The 18,594-nt window shown below is 38.6% G+C and overlaps 1 protein-coding gene across 1 annotated transcript; it reads left to right on the top strand.

Annotated features, from left to right (window-relative positions):
• The first annotated feature begins 469 nt into the window (after nucleotides 1-469).
• On the top strand, nucleotides 470-16,889 carry LOC149228505 (uncharacterized). Its single transcript, XM_089380794.1, has 5 exons — nucleotides 470-482; nucleotides 1,076-1,285; nucleotides 1,379-2,178; nucleotides 2,283-2,578; nucleotides 16,754-16,889. The coding sequence occupies exons 1-5, from the start codon at nucleotides 470-472 to the stop codon at nucleotides 16,887-16,889; spliced, it is 1,455 nt and encodes a 484-aa protein (XP_089236920.1).
• The last annotated feature ends 1,705 nt before the right edge of the window (nucleotides 16,890-18,594 follow it).

Raw genomic sequence — 18,594 nt, 5'->3', positions numbered from 1 at the left:
CTAGTTTAGCTGCAAAAAATTCTATAAAAGGGCGATAGTGAACTCGATTTTAGCATGGGCGAGTTTGGTTGGCAGCGTCGTGGGAGAGCAGGCATCTGTGCGGCTCCTCTGTGCGGCGTCGTGGTCGAGCTGTGCCTCGTGGAAGAGTTGTGCATCGTGGTCGAGCTGTGCGTCGTGGAAGAGCTGTGCGTCGTGGTCATGGTCGAGCTGGTCGAGTCGTGCGTCGTGGGCGTCGTGAGTCGAAGTCGTGGGCGCAGTCGTGGGTGCAATCTGCACAGCTGAAGTCTGCACAGTCGTGGGCGCAGTCGTGGGCCGTGAGCTGAAGTCTGCACAGTCGTGGGCGCGGGCGCGAGTGCCGTGAGCCAGTCATGGGCGCGGGCGCGAGTGCCGTGAGCCAGTCGTGCACGCGGTAGGTTTTATTTTAATTTTTTTTATTTTTATAACATATACCGATACGTTATCATATGATATGGCGGTAGCCTGTAGGTTTTATTTTAATTTTTTTATTTTTATAAGTTATAACATATACGTAGGTTTTAAAATTTATTTTAATTTTTTTATTTTTATAAGTTATAACTTATAACATATATAACGTTCCGGTTCATATGATACGGCTAAAACTCCAAAATTAAAATATTTTTTTTATAAATAAAAATTAAATATGGTTAAATATTAAAAAAAAAATTATAAATAAAAATTAAATATGGTAGCGCCGTGGGCCGTAAACCATATTAATATAATGTGTAAGTTATAAATAAAAATTAAAAAATATTTTATGTTTATGTTTATAATTAATAATTTTAATAATTATAATTTATATCAATTATTTAAAATGTGTATTGTTTTTTTTATTAATATTTATATGTTTATAAGTTTTTAAAATTTTAAATTATGTATATATAAAATATTAATAATTTAATTAGTTATTTATTTAAATTTAAATTTTAAAATTATTTATTATAAAATAATAATTTAGAATTTTATATTTTTTTAAATTTTATTTCACCCTGTACCACTTTAGAATTTTGTTTTGAGAATGACAATTTTATTAATTTATATTTGGTTATCAATGCAGGTGTGATAAACATGGAACCATTACAACATGAATCTAGTGAAGGAATAAATGTCAATAAAGATCCAAGATCTCCTTTATGGCAGTATGTGGAAATTCTTGGCAAAAACTCTGGTGGTGGTTCGTACAAATGGAGATGTAGTGAATGCAATAGCATTCGAAATGGCTCATACACTACGGTGAAGCCCCATCTCACTGGGCAAACTAACACAGGTGTGTAAGTATGCAATGGTCCAAATGGTCCAAATGGCCAACCTGGGACAGGTTTGAGTCCTGCAAAAGTTAAGTTTTATGCATCTTTGCAAGATGCTGCTGATAGGAAATTCAGCAAGGGAAAACTCCCTGTGCAAGCCTCTACAACCAAGTCGTCATTGCCATCTACACCAGCTCTCACAAGTAATAAAAGGCCTACTCTAGGACCTCTTGAAGCAGCATTCAATAACCAGGGTAGAGAAGTTGCAGATGAGCATGTTGCTCGTTGCATCTATGCAAATGGACTAGCATTCAATTTGGTGCGCTCTCCTTATTGGCAACAAATGATTAAAGCAGTTAATGAAGCACCAAAAGGATACAAGAGCCCCGGGTATGAAAAGGTACGCACCACTTTGTTAACATCAGAAAGAAAATTTGTGGATAGACAATTACAATCAATCCGTGATACATGGGCAGAAACAGAGGTGTCCATCGTTTCTGATGGATGGAGAGACCAAAGAAATCGCCCTTTAATTAATGTTATTGCAATTTGTCCCCAAGGAGCAATGTTTTTGAAGGCCATTGATTGCAGTGGAGTGGAAAAAGATGCAACGTTCATCTCGACAATTCTTATTGATGCAATAGAAAGTGTGGGATCACAAAATGTTGTCCAAGTTATCACAGACAATGCAAAGGTTTGTAGAGCAGCGGGCCTGATTGTGGAGGGTCAATACAATCACATATTTTGGACTCCATGTGCAGTGCATTCATTGAACCTTATGCTAGCCAAGATTGGTGAAATTGAGTGGATCAATGAAATATATGTAGCATCAAAGGAGATCCAAATGTTTATCACGAATCACTCAATGTCCCAAGCCATATATCGGAGTTTTGCAAAGTTGGAGCTACTAAAGGTACTCCAATTTTAATCAATGTTATGCATTATGAGTTCTCAATTTTAATGTTCAATTTATTTTATGTCTGATTTAAGATTTTACTTTTCAATATGTTTATGTAGGTTGCCGAAACTCTTTTTGCTTCCCACACTTTAGTCATAAAGAGGCTTTTGGAGGTCAGACAAGCATTACAGGCAATGGTCATTGACCCTCTTTGGGAATCATGGAGGACTTCAACCTCTGATAGAGGACAAAGAATAAAGTATATCATTCTTGATGATGCATGGTGGGACAAGGTCCAATACCTTTTGCAGTTCACAGAACCAATTCTAACCATGATTAGGGCATTTGACACAGATATGCCTTGCTTGGGGGAAGTCTATGAAAACATAGATAGTACGGGAAATTATCAAGGCAAGTGAGCATGACCCCTTTGAAAAAAGGTGGAACAAAATGACCACACCATTACACCTTTTGGCGTATGCTCTACACCCCAAATATTACCATTCCAAAATATTGTCTTTACCTAGTAGAGCAGCACCAAACAGAGATTCTGAAGTGGTACAGGGATATAAGACAGCTTTGAGGAAAACCTATAGGGAAGTTGGAATTGCAAAGGATGTACGTGATGAATTTGGAGCATTTGTACAATCCATTGGGATCTTTTCAGATCCAATAGCCATGGATGATCGGGGGCATATGGATCCTATTACTTGGTGGGGCTTCCATGGTGGAGATAGCACTTATCTCTCAACTCTAGCCACGAGGTTGTTATCACAGGTTGCTAGTTCCTCATCAGCTGAGAGGAACTGGAGTACATATGGCTTCATCCATTCGGTAAAGAGAAACAGATTGGGAGCAGCGAAGGCTAAGGATCTTGTATATGTCCATTCCAACCTTCGCCTTCTATCACATTCTACTTCAAAGTATAAAAAAGGTCCAAATAGGATGTGGGATGTGGAACCTGAGATATTTGACTTGAACATGGCATTGAATGCCATGACTCACCTTAATCTACTTGAGGATGCTACACAACCACTTCCTACTTCTGCAACAACTTCTAACATTCCTGGTGCACGATCGTCTATTCATGATGTAGAGTTGCAATATGTAGATGATGATGATGTAAACCCATTTCATGATATGTAGACACACCTACTCTATATTATCATATTAATAAAGTGATCATTGGTGAAACATTCATTTTGTTTTTACTACTATCATCTTTGTATGAGGCAAGATGCATCATTTTAGTGTTCAGATTCATAAATTGTCTAATTATTTTAGTTCTAATGTTGTGATTCATGAATGGTTTTGATTTTAAACATCAAATGTATTTTTTTAAATTTTAAAAAATATTATTATATATTTTTGTACTCGTCGTATCTTCGCCGTATCCGGATCCTGGCTTTTCAAAAATCCAACGGATCCATATCCGTATCCGTATCCGTATCCTGGTAACTTAGCTTCATGGGTTTCATGAGCAAGAGATTTTATTTAGATGGCTCCCATTGAGAGCCTTAGAATTTGTTAGTAAAGTCAAAGAGTCAATGTCATGTATGAAGAACCCTTCTTGGGGATATGAAAAATGTGTATAAGTCTATAAGTTTGTCTATAATCCCTCCAACAACAAGCACAAGTCCTCCTCTTCATGTCGACTTCAAGATGGAGTAACAAACTCATGTCGGCTCACCATTTTGGAGACACACCTATTCATATATTCATGTCGGCTTAATATGACGGACATATTACTATATAATAGGGACCTCAGCGTATTCCACAGTCAAAGATTTTCGGATGGACAAAAAAGATATAAGTTCAGATCCCTAGTACTGAGGCTACAGTTCGGAACTCCTTGAAGGATGAGTGAGATTACAGTCAAGAGAAACTCGGATCATTCTTAAATTTGGATGGACTATTGCAAGTCAACAGTTCAGATGGAATGCAGAAGACTATCTCAGTAAAAGGGTCTGATCAAGTGTACAAGCTGACAAAGATAAGCTTGATGTTACCTTACAGTGAAGAGTCTCTTTGTCTTGGTGTCACATCAAGTGCAGAAAGACAGTATTGGTGACATAACAGTTCATTGCAACCACAATTTGTTGATGATACTATTGTGTTGAGGTACCATCTCAGTGATAAGGTCTCGGTGAAGGAAACAGTGTTGTCAAGCCAGTGATGAAGATCTTGGTATCAAGGCAGCGATGAAGATCTCAGTGACAACAAGGTCTCGTTGCTAAGAAGGTCGAAGTGGAAGAGGAGCCAAGAAGAGGATTGACTGTCAAGAGAACATGTGTCTTGGTCTTGGAGTGGCTAATAGGTCAAGGGTCTTGGTCTTGACATTCGTCAATTTGGAATCTCTATAAGAGTGAGAGATTTGGCCCTAGATAATACCCTACATTCTGTGTCTCTTGTCTATTTATGTTCATGCATTGGTTACTGTTTGATGAAGAACACTAATAATCTAAGAAGAAAAAGATTATAATCTAAAGAACTAAAAAGCATTCTCAAGCAGTTACTAATAGAAGAGAATCACCTAATGCTAATGCCCTAGATTCCTCAACACTTAGGGTTATTGATGAAGTCTAAAGAAATTGGTCGATGCTTTGATGATGTCATGTTTGGGGTTTTGGTGTGATTATGGAAACCCTAACTTGTTAGGGTTGAATGGTAATGTCTAAAATCCCGAACCTTTGAAGTATTGAAACCCTATATCATTAGGGTTCGATAGGGTGAATAAGAAAGACCCTTATAATGTCTTATAAATGAAATCCTTGGCATGTGTGTGTTTGTCCAATCAAACCCTAGTTTGATCAAGTTTGTTATGTGTCTAACTCTTATCGATATTTGTGTAAGTTGGGTTTGACTAACACATGTTATGATATGCTTGTGCATGATGATGAAGTCCTAGATATATGTGTTGACCTAATTGTTGATGATCATGAGTCCTAGGGTTTGGAACTAAGCCCTAGTCAAAGTTTGATTCTCTACGATCATAGTATTAGTGAACTCTAGGGTTTTGTAATTAAACCTTCATAGAAGTCCAAATCTCTGATATATGATGCCAATGTGATAATTTGATATTTGTGTAAGATTGTTGAAATCTGAATTTGAGTTATGATTGTTGGGAATAAGTAAAATCTAGGGTTTATAACAAATCCTAGTGGAAGCTAGTCATGTTGTTGATTGAGTTGAGATTGGTTTAAATCCTAACATAAAAATTCTGAAAGTTGTTATATACATTGCAGAGCTATAGTTGAATTGTTTCTAGGGTTTGCAATATGTTGTAGTAGGGTATGTCATACCTCTGGAAGAAACATTGAAATCCTAGATAGAAGTTGTTATGAAAATGCTCAAAGTCTTGATGAGGTAGTCTAGGGTTTATGACAAAAACCCTAGCAAGACATTGATGTATATGTCTCTTGTGTGTACCTAAGTTTGAGTATTTTGATGTCTAAAGTTGAATGCTTCCGTGCTTTTGATATGGTTAACTTCATGCTTCTATAGATTTGGTTGTACTTGCTATCTAAGTTGTGCAGGTACATAATCTTCAAGATGGTGAAGATGTTCGCAAAATAAAGTTGATGTGATAAGCATGATGTGAATGATGATGATGATAACTCTGATGAGAAGGATGGAAGCCACAAAAAATTCTTCGATGTCATAGAAAAGATGTTGAGCCCCCTATGTTAAGAGGGAGCCTGGATGAAAAATCTCCCTAAGTTAAGAGGAAGCATGGATGAAAGGAATCTCCCTAGTTAAGAGGGAGGTCATATCATAGTCATGATGGACACCTTGAAAGAAGATATAGGAGAATGTGTTTTGAAGAGTTGCTGAAATAAGAAAAGTCGGATATATTTGTGGAATATGTCTCTGCATGAGAAGTAGGAAAGGAAGTTGTATGGTAGAGAAATCTTCTGTCAAGATTCATTTGGAAAGCTCCAAGTCCTACTATGAAAAGTTGAAAAGCAACATCAAGTTGTCTGGAAGACCCCGAAGGTTTGTATCTATTTATGTTCATTTGAAAATTTGTTACTAATTGGGGTTGTGTTTGTTTAGGTAAATCTCTCGTAAGTTTGATAACATGTTTTTACATGCTCAGTGTTTTCGATCGGTTTGATTGGAGAGATTTGTTGCCACCGATTGAAATAATCGGGAAGTTGAGGCTTTGTGTGTAAGACATTGCCTGGGAAGACATATGACCAGCACTTTGTATTGATGTCTAGTTCCCGAAGTAGGGAGGGTGGCATTGGTCATGGAGCTCTGACCTCATATACGCACCTAGATCCCTGGGTTGATGGTTAGTAAGTAAGCCTGATGGTACCTAGAGAGGCTGAAAGCTTTAGTCCATCTTAGTCCCACTTGGATAGATTGCCCTGGTCAGGAATCTAGTCCATGGCATTGCGATGCCTAAACTATTGGAGGACCTTGGATAGATTGCCTTGGTTAGGAATCTAGTCCATGGCATTGCGATGCCTAAAATTCTTCATGGTTCATGTGTTCTGAGATCTTCCTTGTACTTGTACTGATGAATACCTCCCTAGTTAAGAGGGAGCATTGAAATATGTAACTAGGTTCGATCTTCATAAATGTATTTGAGATGTACTTATCAAAAAAATGAAGAAAATATTTTTATTATTATTATTATGACTTATTAAAGCATGGGTTTCATGCTTGGGTCATCATGTTTTAGGTCAATGTCCCCATTGAGGACTTCTAGGATTTATTTCGAGTCATTAGAGTCATTGTACATTAAAATAGACCCTCCTTGGGCTTTCGAATCAAGTAAAAAGAATTATTTTTTAGTCAAAAATGAATTTAGTCTCCTCCACACCAAGTCGGCCTCAAGACAAGTAATTCGACCTCCCTAAAAGGCTATAAATACAAGGACCCTCCTTGGGCTTTCGAATCAAGTAAAAAGAATTATTTTTGAGTCAAAAATGAGTTTAGTCTCCTCCACACCAAGTCGGCCTCAAGACAAGTAATTCGACCTCCCTAAAAGGCTATAAATACAAGGCAGTTCGAATTCATTTGGAGTATCTCATTCTCTCACATAGTTTGATTTCTGAAGCTAGTAAAGTGCGAGTTGAGAAAGGGCTAAAAGAAAGGTTGGAAAGGAGTGTGAAATTTTGAATAAGGATAGAAGACCTCAAGATCGAAATTTTGGGACAAATCTCACTCAGTTCTGAGGTGTATCAAGGGAGGTCATAGTTCTCCAAGTCCGGTCGAAGTTGCAATTGCTACTGCTATTGGGTCGAAATTGTTGCTGATGCTGGTAAGTCGAAGTTGTTTGTCAAGGGTTATCTGCAAAAAGGATTGAGGGCTGACTTGGTGTGGAGGTAGTCTTTGTCTGGGTCTAGAGTCTTAGATTATCTCGAGAAACTATTGAAGGAAGAATTGTTGACTGGGTTTTCCCCTAGATGGGGGTTTTTCCTTGGCTGTCCGCCTATATCTATTATCCTTGTGTTATTGTCTTGGTAATCGCTTAATGAACTAAAAGATAAAAGAATCACAAGTAATTATCTATATAAGAAAATATTTCTGCCTTTCTGATTTTCTAACACCAACCCTAGTGGGCGATGAACTACCCCACCATTAAGGTGGTAACCACTACTACACATCATTCAAAGCATGCTTTTCGAAGTTGTTTGTCAAGGGTTATCATATGCAAGAAGGATTGAGGGTTGACTTGGTGTGGACGGAGTCTTTGCCTAGGTCTAGAGTCTTGGATTATCTTGAGAAACTATTGAAGGAGGAATTGTTGACTGGGTTTTCCCCTAGATAGGGGGTTTTCCCTGACTATCCACCTATATCTCTTATCCTTGTGTTATTGTCTTGGTAATTGCTTGATGAACTAAAAGATAAAAGAATCACAAGTATTTATCTATATAAGAAAATATTTCTGCCTTTCTGATTTTCTAACACCAACCCTAATGGGCAATGAACTACCCTACCACTAATCATTCAAAGCATGCTTTCATTTCCTAGAGCTTCAGGTAGTAACACAAAGATAAATTAAGAAAAAGAAAAAGGCAATAAGGGGTGGAAAAACAAAGGTCGGGGTAACTCATGCATCCACAATTGCTCCCTCCTCACATTTGTACACCCGGAATGTGGAATTCCTCATCGTTGTTACCCCTTGACCATGGCATTTGGCCCTGGGACCTCTTTTCCCCTCCATTCCATCATTATTCACATGACACCCATTGATTGAAGGATGTACTAGGGACCTGTCTTTCCCCCTAGGAAACACCTAATAGGGTCACCCATTAGCCACTCCTACCTAAGGAGGTAACACTATTACATGATGAAAACCCCAAACTTGGAAGGGAAGCCTTGTATGAAGTGTAATTTTGCCTTTGATTAACAAGCTTAGTCCACTTAGATGCACTAATGATTATTGTACCTTAATGGAGAAGATGCAGCACTGGATATTCTGAGAGAATAGCGGGTGGTTTTCATCATGGGCTAGGAAACTTAACTGGGACCCAAGCCCACTAGAGGAGCATATTACACCCTATAGATGAAGAAGCGTTGGGGCCCATGGGACTCATGTCACTGGCAAAGCATCATTCATATCCATCGATACCCTCAACACCTCAGCAGGCTTGCACTTTGCCCCATGTTATTCACAAGATGATGCATTTGGACCAGCATGCCCCAGTCGGTTTAGCAATGGTCGCATGGTTTGGCAATTGATTCGAGGCCCAAATGAGGTTTGTCTCACCCCTTGAGACATGGGAGGGCTAGCACCATTGTCAAAGTTCTCAACGTTGGAGCAGAACCAGGCTATAGACCATGAGACTAGCTTTTGTGCCCCAAACCTAAATCTAGGGTCCACAGGATGATTTGCCTGGAAGTCTAGGGGCCAGCCCCTAGACATTGATTTTTAGAGCCCTCTACACTCATTTTCGCGCTAGAGGGGCCCAACGCTTGCCTAAAGGAGGCCTACACATACATGACGTCAACATTTCAGCCCTCTTATGGGTTTGTTGTTATGTTTTCACATTGGTAATAAGGTTGGCTTGTGACCTCACCTCGTATTTGCTCATTATTTTATTAGTTGAGGGGCTAATAAGCTAAAATTAGACATCATTGGACACATATATATTAGAGAAACCTCATTTGATCTCTCTCATCATCAACTTTGTGAATTCATACCTCTTCAGAGAACTCGCACTTGCTTCTTGGGGGTGAATTGGAGATCATAGGATGCACTTTGATGTATGGAAGTTGATTTTGACATTCTTTGGAGCTATTTCTTGGTCCAATAGAAGGATATATTGCATGTTACCTTATAAGTGGAAATATTGCTGAAAATATTTTCTTGAATGTCTAATGCATGGAACTATTGATTCTAGGTTAAATTTTTGCACCCTAATTTGTTGAAGATCAATTTATTGAAAAATATCTAGATGAATGTTGTATGCATTACTCGTTGTAACATGTAATGGATGTTCCTAGTGGTTCTTGTTATTCTCCATCAAAATCGATTATTCCATTGAGTAATTGTTGAAAATTTGATAGTTAGGGCATCGAGTTTCGACCTCCTTAGAGGGAATTAGGCCTATCTTAAGCATCCTTGACTCCATATGCCCATAGGACAAGGCACTAGTCCTATCACTTCGTGATCATCTTGAAATTTCCTCCATAAATTTCTCTCCTTAAATTCGATTCTTTTAAGGCTAGGAAGGAGAATCTAGGGCTTAGAGTGAAATTCTAGGTAGGGGTTTTGGTGGTTTGAGAGCCTAAACATTAAGAGGTATATCTTGGCTACATGACCTATCATTTTGGTGGGCATCTACTCAAATTTCATCCATAAAATCTCTTGCCCTAGGTGTTGCCCTAAGAGGGAAACCATAGTTTCTTCACCCTCAACTTGAGGACTTTATTAAAGGTTTCATGAGCCTTGTAATTGTTGAAATCCATCGTAAGAAACCTTTTCTCTTTGGTCTTGACCTTTGGAACTCCTATTATCGTCAATTACATCAAAATCTAGGTCTTGCACCTCCCCTTTCTAGGTCTTTTCATTGAGAGTGAATTGCTTCTTTAAAGAAGCCTTTGAACTTATATTGTGTCTCTTGCTTAAACGAGCCCTAGTGAGATCATCTTATACCTTATCCACAACCTATCTATCTTAGATTTCATCTCTTCCTCTCTTACCGAAACTCGTCCCATTAGTGAAAATCCATAAAGAGCAGGGTATTTTCGCTAAGGTGACATTGGGCCTCTACCCCATAGTTAGCACTTTGTCTAGCTTTTGTCTTGTAGGGTTTCCCTCTGCAAGGCCTGCTATATTTTGAGGCAACGGGATCAAATCCATCAAGGTGAAAATCTCAAATTTTCGCACCCTTGAAAAAGTTTACACCTCAAGGGAATTCATCTTGTTAAAGGTGAAACCAAATCAAATTAAATAAAAATATATAATATTTTGACTTCTTCATGCTTATGGAATGTTAAGGAAGAAGTCAAATGAATTACATTTGTTTGGGCACATGGTATTGGCCCATAGTATTAGCCCATGGTATTGTAACAAAGCCTATTTATAGGTTAGGGATCATCTATGGTAAAAAGTGTGTGTGTGAGTGAGAAGCAAATCAATGTATGTATGTATTTGTTGATTAAATAAAGCTCTAATCCTTTCCTTGTGGTTTTTCCCATTGCTAGGTTTTCCACATAAATTTGGCGTACTGCAGTAAATTTTATCTTTACTCCTTATTTGTTTTTAAATTTATTTTTGTCATCAACTATTTTATTATTAACTACTGGTATCAAAGCCACAAATTGTTGTTGTTATTGGTGTAAGCTAGGTCTGTCAAGCAGCATGGAGACCATTATTGAAACTTTAGAAAGTGATGTTTAATTTTTTGTTTCAGTAGAATAAGGATGTTTATATACTTCGGGTACTTGACTCTGGGGCATCTCACCATGTAACTCCATGCAAAAATAATTTTGTTGCATATGATGTCGATTATTGTGGTAGAGTAAATTTGGGAAACAATCACTTTTGTAATATTATTGGAGTGGGAGATGTTCAAAACAAGATAAATGATGGACATAATATATGTTGAAGAATGTAACTAGGTTCGGTCTTCATAATTGTACTTGAAGTCAAAATGTAATATATTTGTCAAAAGAAAGCAAAAATAATTTTATTATTAAATTGACTTGTTAAAGCATGGATTTCATGCTTGGGTCAATTGTCATTGGTCAAGTCTCCATTGTAAGCTTTAGGATTATTTACTTGAGTCAAAAATTCAAAGTTTGTTTGGTCAAAAACTCCTCCATCAAGTCTCCTTCAAGAGGGCTTCAAATAGATCATCATCTATGAAACCGGATTCGTCCCCCTGGCCCATCGTGTCCCAAATCGGGCAAATTGGACACGATTCGGTTGGATTCATGTCCTTTCGGTCATGTCTGATCGGGACACGATCGTGTTCCGACTCTGGGACACGAATCTTGAAAATCAGACCTTGCAGCGTTAAAAGGTCGATTTGGCCATTCTAATTTCACATTCACCTTTCTTCTTGGTTGTGGGTTTTCTGTTGGTGTGTGAGAGCAAAGAGCAAAGGGTGTGGGAGCATTTTCAAGGAGATTCAAGCAACAGGTAAGTGCATTTTCTCTCTCTTTTTTTTTGCATTTTTATTACAGCAGTTTGCATGTGCATTTCTTTTACAAATATGTGCATTTTTTTTTTATAGCATTCATGGCTCAATCAATGCCAGCAGGGAAGGGGCAAAGGAAGGGGAAGAATGCCCCCACTAGAGATGCCACTCCTGTCCCAATTTCATCAGGGTCTGCTGCAAGTGTTCCCTCAATTGCAAGAGGGGCTACAACAGTAGCTTCAAATGTTGAGGAAAGACATCCTCCTCAAGATAACAAATATCCCTTGTGGAAATATGTCACAAGAGAGCAAGGGCCAAGCAGCTATTGCAACACTATTTTCACAAGCACATATTATCTGAAAGCTCATTTGTTGGCTTTACCAAGTTGTGGAATTGCAGCTTGTACAAAGATACCTTTACCAAAGAGGAAAGAAATGGAAAAGGAGGCCAATGTTGGTATGGCAAATGTGGCTATAAAATCTAAAAAAAACAAGAATGATGACCCCCTTACATTCTTGAGAGAAAGTAGCAACAAATTCCCATTTGAGAGTTCTGGTGGGGAACAAGCAGCAAAAAGAAAGGCAATTGCACTTGGTCCAATGGACAAGATTTTTCAGAAAGAGAAACAGGAAGAGCTTGATCTCACCATTGCCTTATTTTTCTATCAAAACTTCATATCCTTTAATGTTACACACTCACCTCTATTTATTGAGATGTGTCGCGCTCTAACTCAAGGTACTCCATCAAGGTATGTGCCTCCTGGGTCAGAAAAGCTTAGAACCACATTGTTGGCGAAGGCAAAAAAAGAGGTGGAAAAAATGCTTGAGCCTATTAAATCAACATGGCCAACATCTGGGGTTAGCATTGTTTTTTATGGATGGACAAATCCAGCATGGCACCCACTAATCAACTTCATGGTGTCTTCCTTTAATGGTCCATTTTTCTTGAAATCAGTGGATGCACTTGGACAATACAAGGATGCACAATATATGGGTGAGTTGTTTATTAAAGTTATTGAAGATGTAGGTGTTGATTCTTGTGTGCAAATCATTACAAATAATGCACCTGTTTGCAAGGTCGCTGACATGATTGTGGAAGCTAAATATCCACAAGTGTTTTGGACACCATGCATTCTCCATTCATTGAACTTAGCACTTAAATCTTTGCTTTTGATGTGTTTTGGATTGGAAGCATTATTGAGGATGCAAAGCATATCTGCAACTTTGTACAAAATCATACAAATTCCCTCACTATCTACAAGGAGTACACCAATCTATCATTGTTGAAGATTGTGGATACACGGTTTGCCTCTTCATTCATCATGTTGAAGAGGTTGAGGAAGGTCAAGACTGCTCTTGGGGCCATGGTCATTTCAGAGTTTTAGTCTTTTCGGAGGAAGACAAATCAAGCAACCTCTAAAAGAGTGAAAGACACAGTGTTAGATGATGCTTGGTAGGAGAGGGTAGATCTACTTATTCAGATCATGGACCCTATCATTTCTTGGCTTCGATTTGCAAATATAGACCAACCCATCCTAGGAGAGGTTTATGAGGGATGGGATTCCATGATTGAGTCTATGAGGAGCATTATTTTGCAGAGTGAGTGCCCCGAGTATGAGACATCATCAGAGGCCTTCTTCACCACCATACAGGATATTCTTGTCAGTGTATGGGACAAGAATTGCACACCTTTACATTGTTTGGCTCACTCATTGAACCCAAAATACTACAGCCATGAGTGGCTGAATGGTGGACCTTCCTGCAAATTCCCTTCTCACACAGATGGTGAAATCTCACAGGGGAGAAAAGATGCATTCAGGCGAATTTTTCAGGATAGAGCATCCCTTGATGAGGTGGAGGATGCCTTTGCAGAGTTTTCCACTGGCACTGGTCGATTTGCAGGATATGATGTGATTAGAGACAGGGGTGCTAAGAAGCCCTATTCTTGGTGGGCAACTCATGGGGCAACAAGCCCTCTTCTATAGCAGTTAGCCATGAGGCTTCTCTCTCAGGTGACTTCATCCTCTTGTTGCGAGAGGAATTGGAGCACATATGGGAATTTGTATAGTGTCAAGAAGAGAAATCTTGAGTAGTCCAGGGCAGAGACAATGGTGTATGTGCACACCAACCTTCGTCTTATTTACAGGCAGAGGGATGAGTGATTGAAGGGAAAGACAAAGATGTGGGATGTCTTTCCTGATGATATGGGTGTGGACAGTACTGTTGAGTTGGCATTGGCCAACTTGGATCTCAATGATTTAGTGCTAGAGCCTGTCACATTTGATGATGGTGATACTGTAGAGGGGTCATCCTCCACACCAACAGATGTAGAGATGACTTTGGATACAGAGGAGGAGGATGTGACAGAGGAGAGCAGTGGTGACCATGATGACGAGTATAGTGATGTTGATTTTGATGATGAGGATTGATGACTTATGAGCTACCTATTGCCTTGAGGCTTGTAGACTTGTAGTTGTTTTGTATTTTTTATTTCTATTTGCCATTCGCATTGCACTAACTATGTAACACATTTTGATTTTGATGACTTAATGAGAAAACTACAGTATCTTTATCTTACTATCTTGTCTTTCTCCTATTGGATCATTGATGAATTGAATATGTATTATAATTTATCATTATGTCACAATTGTATTTGTATGCATAATGTTAGATCTATGTTTGAATCAATGAATTTGTATCATGAATGAGAATTTGTGTAAGAAATATCTAATTATATATATATATATATATATATATAACATGTCTGAACGTGTCCTGTTTCGGGGGTCAACGTGTCTGTGTCTGTCCTTCGTGTCTCGTGTCCCCGTGACTTAGATCATCATGGAGTTGGCTTCATTTAACAGAACTCAAGTTGGCCTCAACATATGAAGACACAACCCTTCAACAAAGTTATGTCGGCATATTACACACGTAGACAACTATATATACAAGCCTAAGGCCTTCGCTTAGATTAGAAGGTCGAACATGAATTTCAGAGGATATATTTTGGTGTCACTACAAGAGCTCGGATAGGGTACAAGGATGATCTCGGTGCTACCACAAAAGGTTGGATCTCAGAGACTATTGCGGATTACAATGAAATGTTTTCGGTGCTATTACACAGAAGAATAAGCTCGGATCTCTCTGAAATAAGTTTGGATATCACAAGTGTTCTCTCGGTGCAATCACATGATAAAAGTTCGTTGGCAACACAATGAGAAGGGTTTGGTGCTATCACAGGGAGAAAGCTTCGGTGTCCTCACAATAAGAAAGTTTTGGTGTCATCACAGTGGAATTGCAATGATGATATCTCTGTGCAAACTCGATGGCAAGAATTCAGTGCTAATCAATGTTTTTAAAACCGGAACCGGTGACCGGACCGGTCCACCTAATGAACTGGTTTACCGACCGGAACCGGTCTAACCGGGACTGGTTTGGTCTAAACGAACCGGTTTAAAAAAAAAACATTAAATAATTAATTTTTAATGAAACAAAACTATTTTTAAGATGTAAAACCATGATTCCAAGCCAATAGAGACAAAATATGCAAAGTTTGCTCAGTTATATACCATGTAAAGGTGAATATATCAAAATGGCACCGAGTGCAATACATATCATCGACAAAATAGCAAAATACATAAGAAATGAGGTTCTAAATGGCCTATAAAGTCCAAAAACAATGTTGCAAGCTATGAGGCCATTGGCCTACAGTCCTACTACAAGTCTACAGTGTACACATGATCAATCATCAAGTTCATCACCACTACTAGACACAGGATCATTATCAGGAGCTACATAGACATCATCTGGTTCAGAGTCTAAGGATGCCTCAGCCTGATTTGCAACCTCAGTATCAATGCCACCAATGACAATAGAAGTGGAAACGAAACCTTTCCTAGATTTGAAGTTTACCGTCTGTCTGGCAAGGACCGGTAATGTGATGTTAAAGCAACCATAAAAAAATGCTAAGGCATTTTAAGTGCAAAGGGAGAAATGTTACAGATAAAAAAGTCACTCGTAATTCTGAAGATGTACATGACATTTTAAGCTTTCAATTACTGGGACAAGGTGAGAATGCTTGAGGGAGGACATTCCAAAGGAATATGGAGTCACATGGGGTGTTTTATTTCAAAATTGAACTGTTGAGCTTACATCACATATCTACATAAATGGTTGTCTTTGATGATTTCCAAGATTGGCAATTGACCTAATCAGAAAAGCTTTCTGTGCAATTTCTTATCAGTCTTATAAAAACCAACTGAAATGTAATCTGAAACTCAAGTTTGTGCATGGGAGTTCCGATAAAAGGCAATTTTGTGAAATTCTTGCTGCAAAACCTTGGAAGTTGGTTGTCTTTCTAATTAAATCACTGGGAGGTTCCTGAATCTTAAATCGCCTTGGCCAATTTTAACAGAACTTTGGTATCCATTGTTCAAGAAGTTGGTTGCATGAATCTGTTTCATCTTGTGGCTTTTTGACAGTGTCATTAATCATAGTGTGGTCATAAATACAAAATCATAACTCAAGCACAAAGATAGGATCACTGGGGTGTGATATCAATGAACGTTGCGATCTTTTTGATTTAGCCTCAGATTCAAGGTCGGTAAAATGTATTAACGAAGCATAAACCTTACCAACAAGGATTGTCACTCTTCCCAATCCTGATAGACTTACCATTTGAGGGCACTAGTAGATTCTGTACCGAGAAAGTTAGAAGCACATTCATCACAATCCTCATGCTATAAAATAGAGTTACCTTGAGAACTGCATGTACATCTTGTAAACCTTGACAGCCTTCTAACCAGTGGTATTTTATATGATCAGTAAACACGTACTTAATGGTCCTATAGTCTGGCCTCATGCATCATTTTTAGTTGAGTGCTTCACGGCAAAGTTATCTGATTATTTTAATGGATTGGATGCATTATCTAGCCGACACCAGTTATGGTGGTTTACAACATTTAAACGTGAACTGTTCTAATGTTACAGAGTGGGTTCAAGTCAAGGGATTTCAGCTGCGAACCTGTTACTTCAAGCAGCGGAAGCTTCTCTACCAAAGCAGAAAAAGGCGTTAGCTGTTACTGAGTTCAAAGTACAAACTGTTTCGTTTGAAGAGCATGCCTAAAACCGGCCGGTTTAGGACGGAACCGGCCGGTTTGATACAAACCGGCCGGTTCCGTCCTAAACCGGCCGGTTTTTCACCGGTTAGGGAAAAAACTGGGCGAAGGGGGCCTTCCAACCGGGTTTTTTGGCCGGTCTAGACCGGCGGCCTTGCTAACCGGCCGGTTAGACCGGTAACCGGTTTTTTAAAACGGTTTTGAAAACACTGGTGCTAATACAATGACATGGATCTTGGTATACAAGCCCAATGAAAGGAAGATCAAACAAGGATGACTTGATAGAGGTAGTCTCAAGTCTAATTTGTAAGGTTCTTGGTCGTCTCATCTTGAATCTACTGAAGAAAGAATTTTGACTGGGTTTTCCCCTAGAGTGGGGTTTTGCCTTGGCAGCGTGCCTACATCTTGTGTTCTCTTCTATTTGTTGCTTGGCATTAGTCTTGATGATAAGAAAAGATAATTCGAAAGATCAAATAATAATAATCAAAACATCACAAGATAATGTCATAATAAGAGAAATCATTTAACTGCCTCACTTTGGATTTCTCAACAATATATTGCTAAAACGGGTTAGGCATATTCCAGAGATGCATAAGGTTGCTCCACTAGCTTTAGTAAAGGTGGTTGGAAAATCAGTAAAGGGTCATTGGTTATGGATAGAGGATTCAAGATAGGAACCTTGTACATATTGAGGGCAACAATAGAAATCTAAGATGTGGTTGTTATTGCAAAAGAAAGAAACTCAGTGGATTTATGGCATAAGCACTTGGGCCACATGAGCGAAAAGGGCCTAAAAATCCTTGTTGGCAAAAATTTGCTTCCAAGTTTGAAATCCTATGAACTTGACCTTTGTGAGCATTGTATATATGGTAGGCAACAAAGAGTTTCATTTATGAGAGGTAGCCATGAAAGGAAAACAAATCTATTAGAATTGATACACTCTAATGTGTTTAGGTCGGTCAATATTAAGTCTTTATGAGGAGCCTCATTTTGTCACATTCATAGATGATGCATCCAAGAAGGTTTGGGCCTACCCCATGAAAAGAAAAGGTGAGGTGTTTGAGATATTTCAAAATTTTCATGTTGCTATTGAAAGAGAGACTAACAAACTACTCAAGTGTTTGAGGACAGATAACAATGGAGAGTATTGCTCCAATGCATTCAAGGATTATTGTAATAGGTTCGACATAAAACATGAGAAGATTGTCTTTGGTGCTCCTCAACAGAATTGTACTGCAGAATGAGTGAATCGCACTATAATGGAAAAGGTGGGGAGTATGTTATCGAATTCTAGATTAGAAAACCACTTTTAGGCAGAAGTAGTAAGGACAGCTTGTTACCTCATCAGTTGATCACCTACTATATCCCTGACTAGCAAGAAGGTCAACTATTCTCACCTAGAAAATTTTGGATGTGAAGCATTTATGGATATTCCCAAAGAGCATAGAACCAAGTTAGATGATATATCAATAAAATGTATTTTTGTGGGATATGCAAATGGTGAGTATGGTTATCACCTATGGGATCCAGTTAAAGACAAAATTGTTAGAAGTAGGGATTTCATATTTAATGGGTCAGAGACGTATAAAATGTCTACAGGTGATATGGAGATTAGGATATTTGTTGACAAGATGTAGAACAGCAAGAATATATCCCACCATTGCAAGAAACTAGCCAACAAATATTGAAAATTGTAGCGATTGGAAGGTCTTC

Source organism: Pinus tabuliformis, chromosome J (genome assembly GCF_031772625.1).
Source record: "Pinus tabuliformis cultivar Carrire ecotype Pingquan chromosome J, CPIR1, whole genome shotgun sequence".
Classification (NCBI taxonomy): Eukaryota; Viridiplantae; Streptophyta; class Pinopsida; order Pinales; family Pinaceae; genus Pinus; species Pinus tabuliformis.
The sequence above is the reverse complement of the archived record's forward strand: the minus strand, read 5'-3'. Positions and strand labels throughout refer to the sequence as shown.

What these genes read in the sequence shown, in the direction of transcription:
- LOC149228505 (XM_089380794.1), top strand. An exon ending in CACTGGGCAAACTAACACAG is followed by an intron (nt 1,286 to 1,378) that starts GTGTGTAAGTAT and finishes CATCTTTGCAAG; the next exon opens with ATGCTGCTGATAGGAAATTC. An exon ending in CAAAGTTGGAGCTACTAAAG is followed by an intron (nt 2,179 to 2,282) that starts GTACTCCAATTT and finishes ATGTTTATGTAG; the next exon opens with GTTGCCGAAACTCTTTTTGC.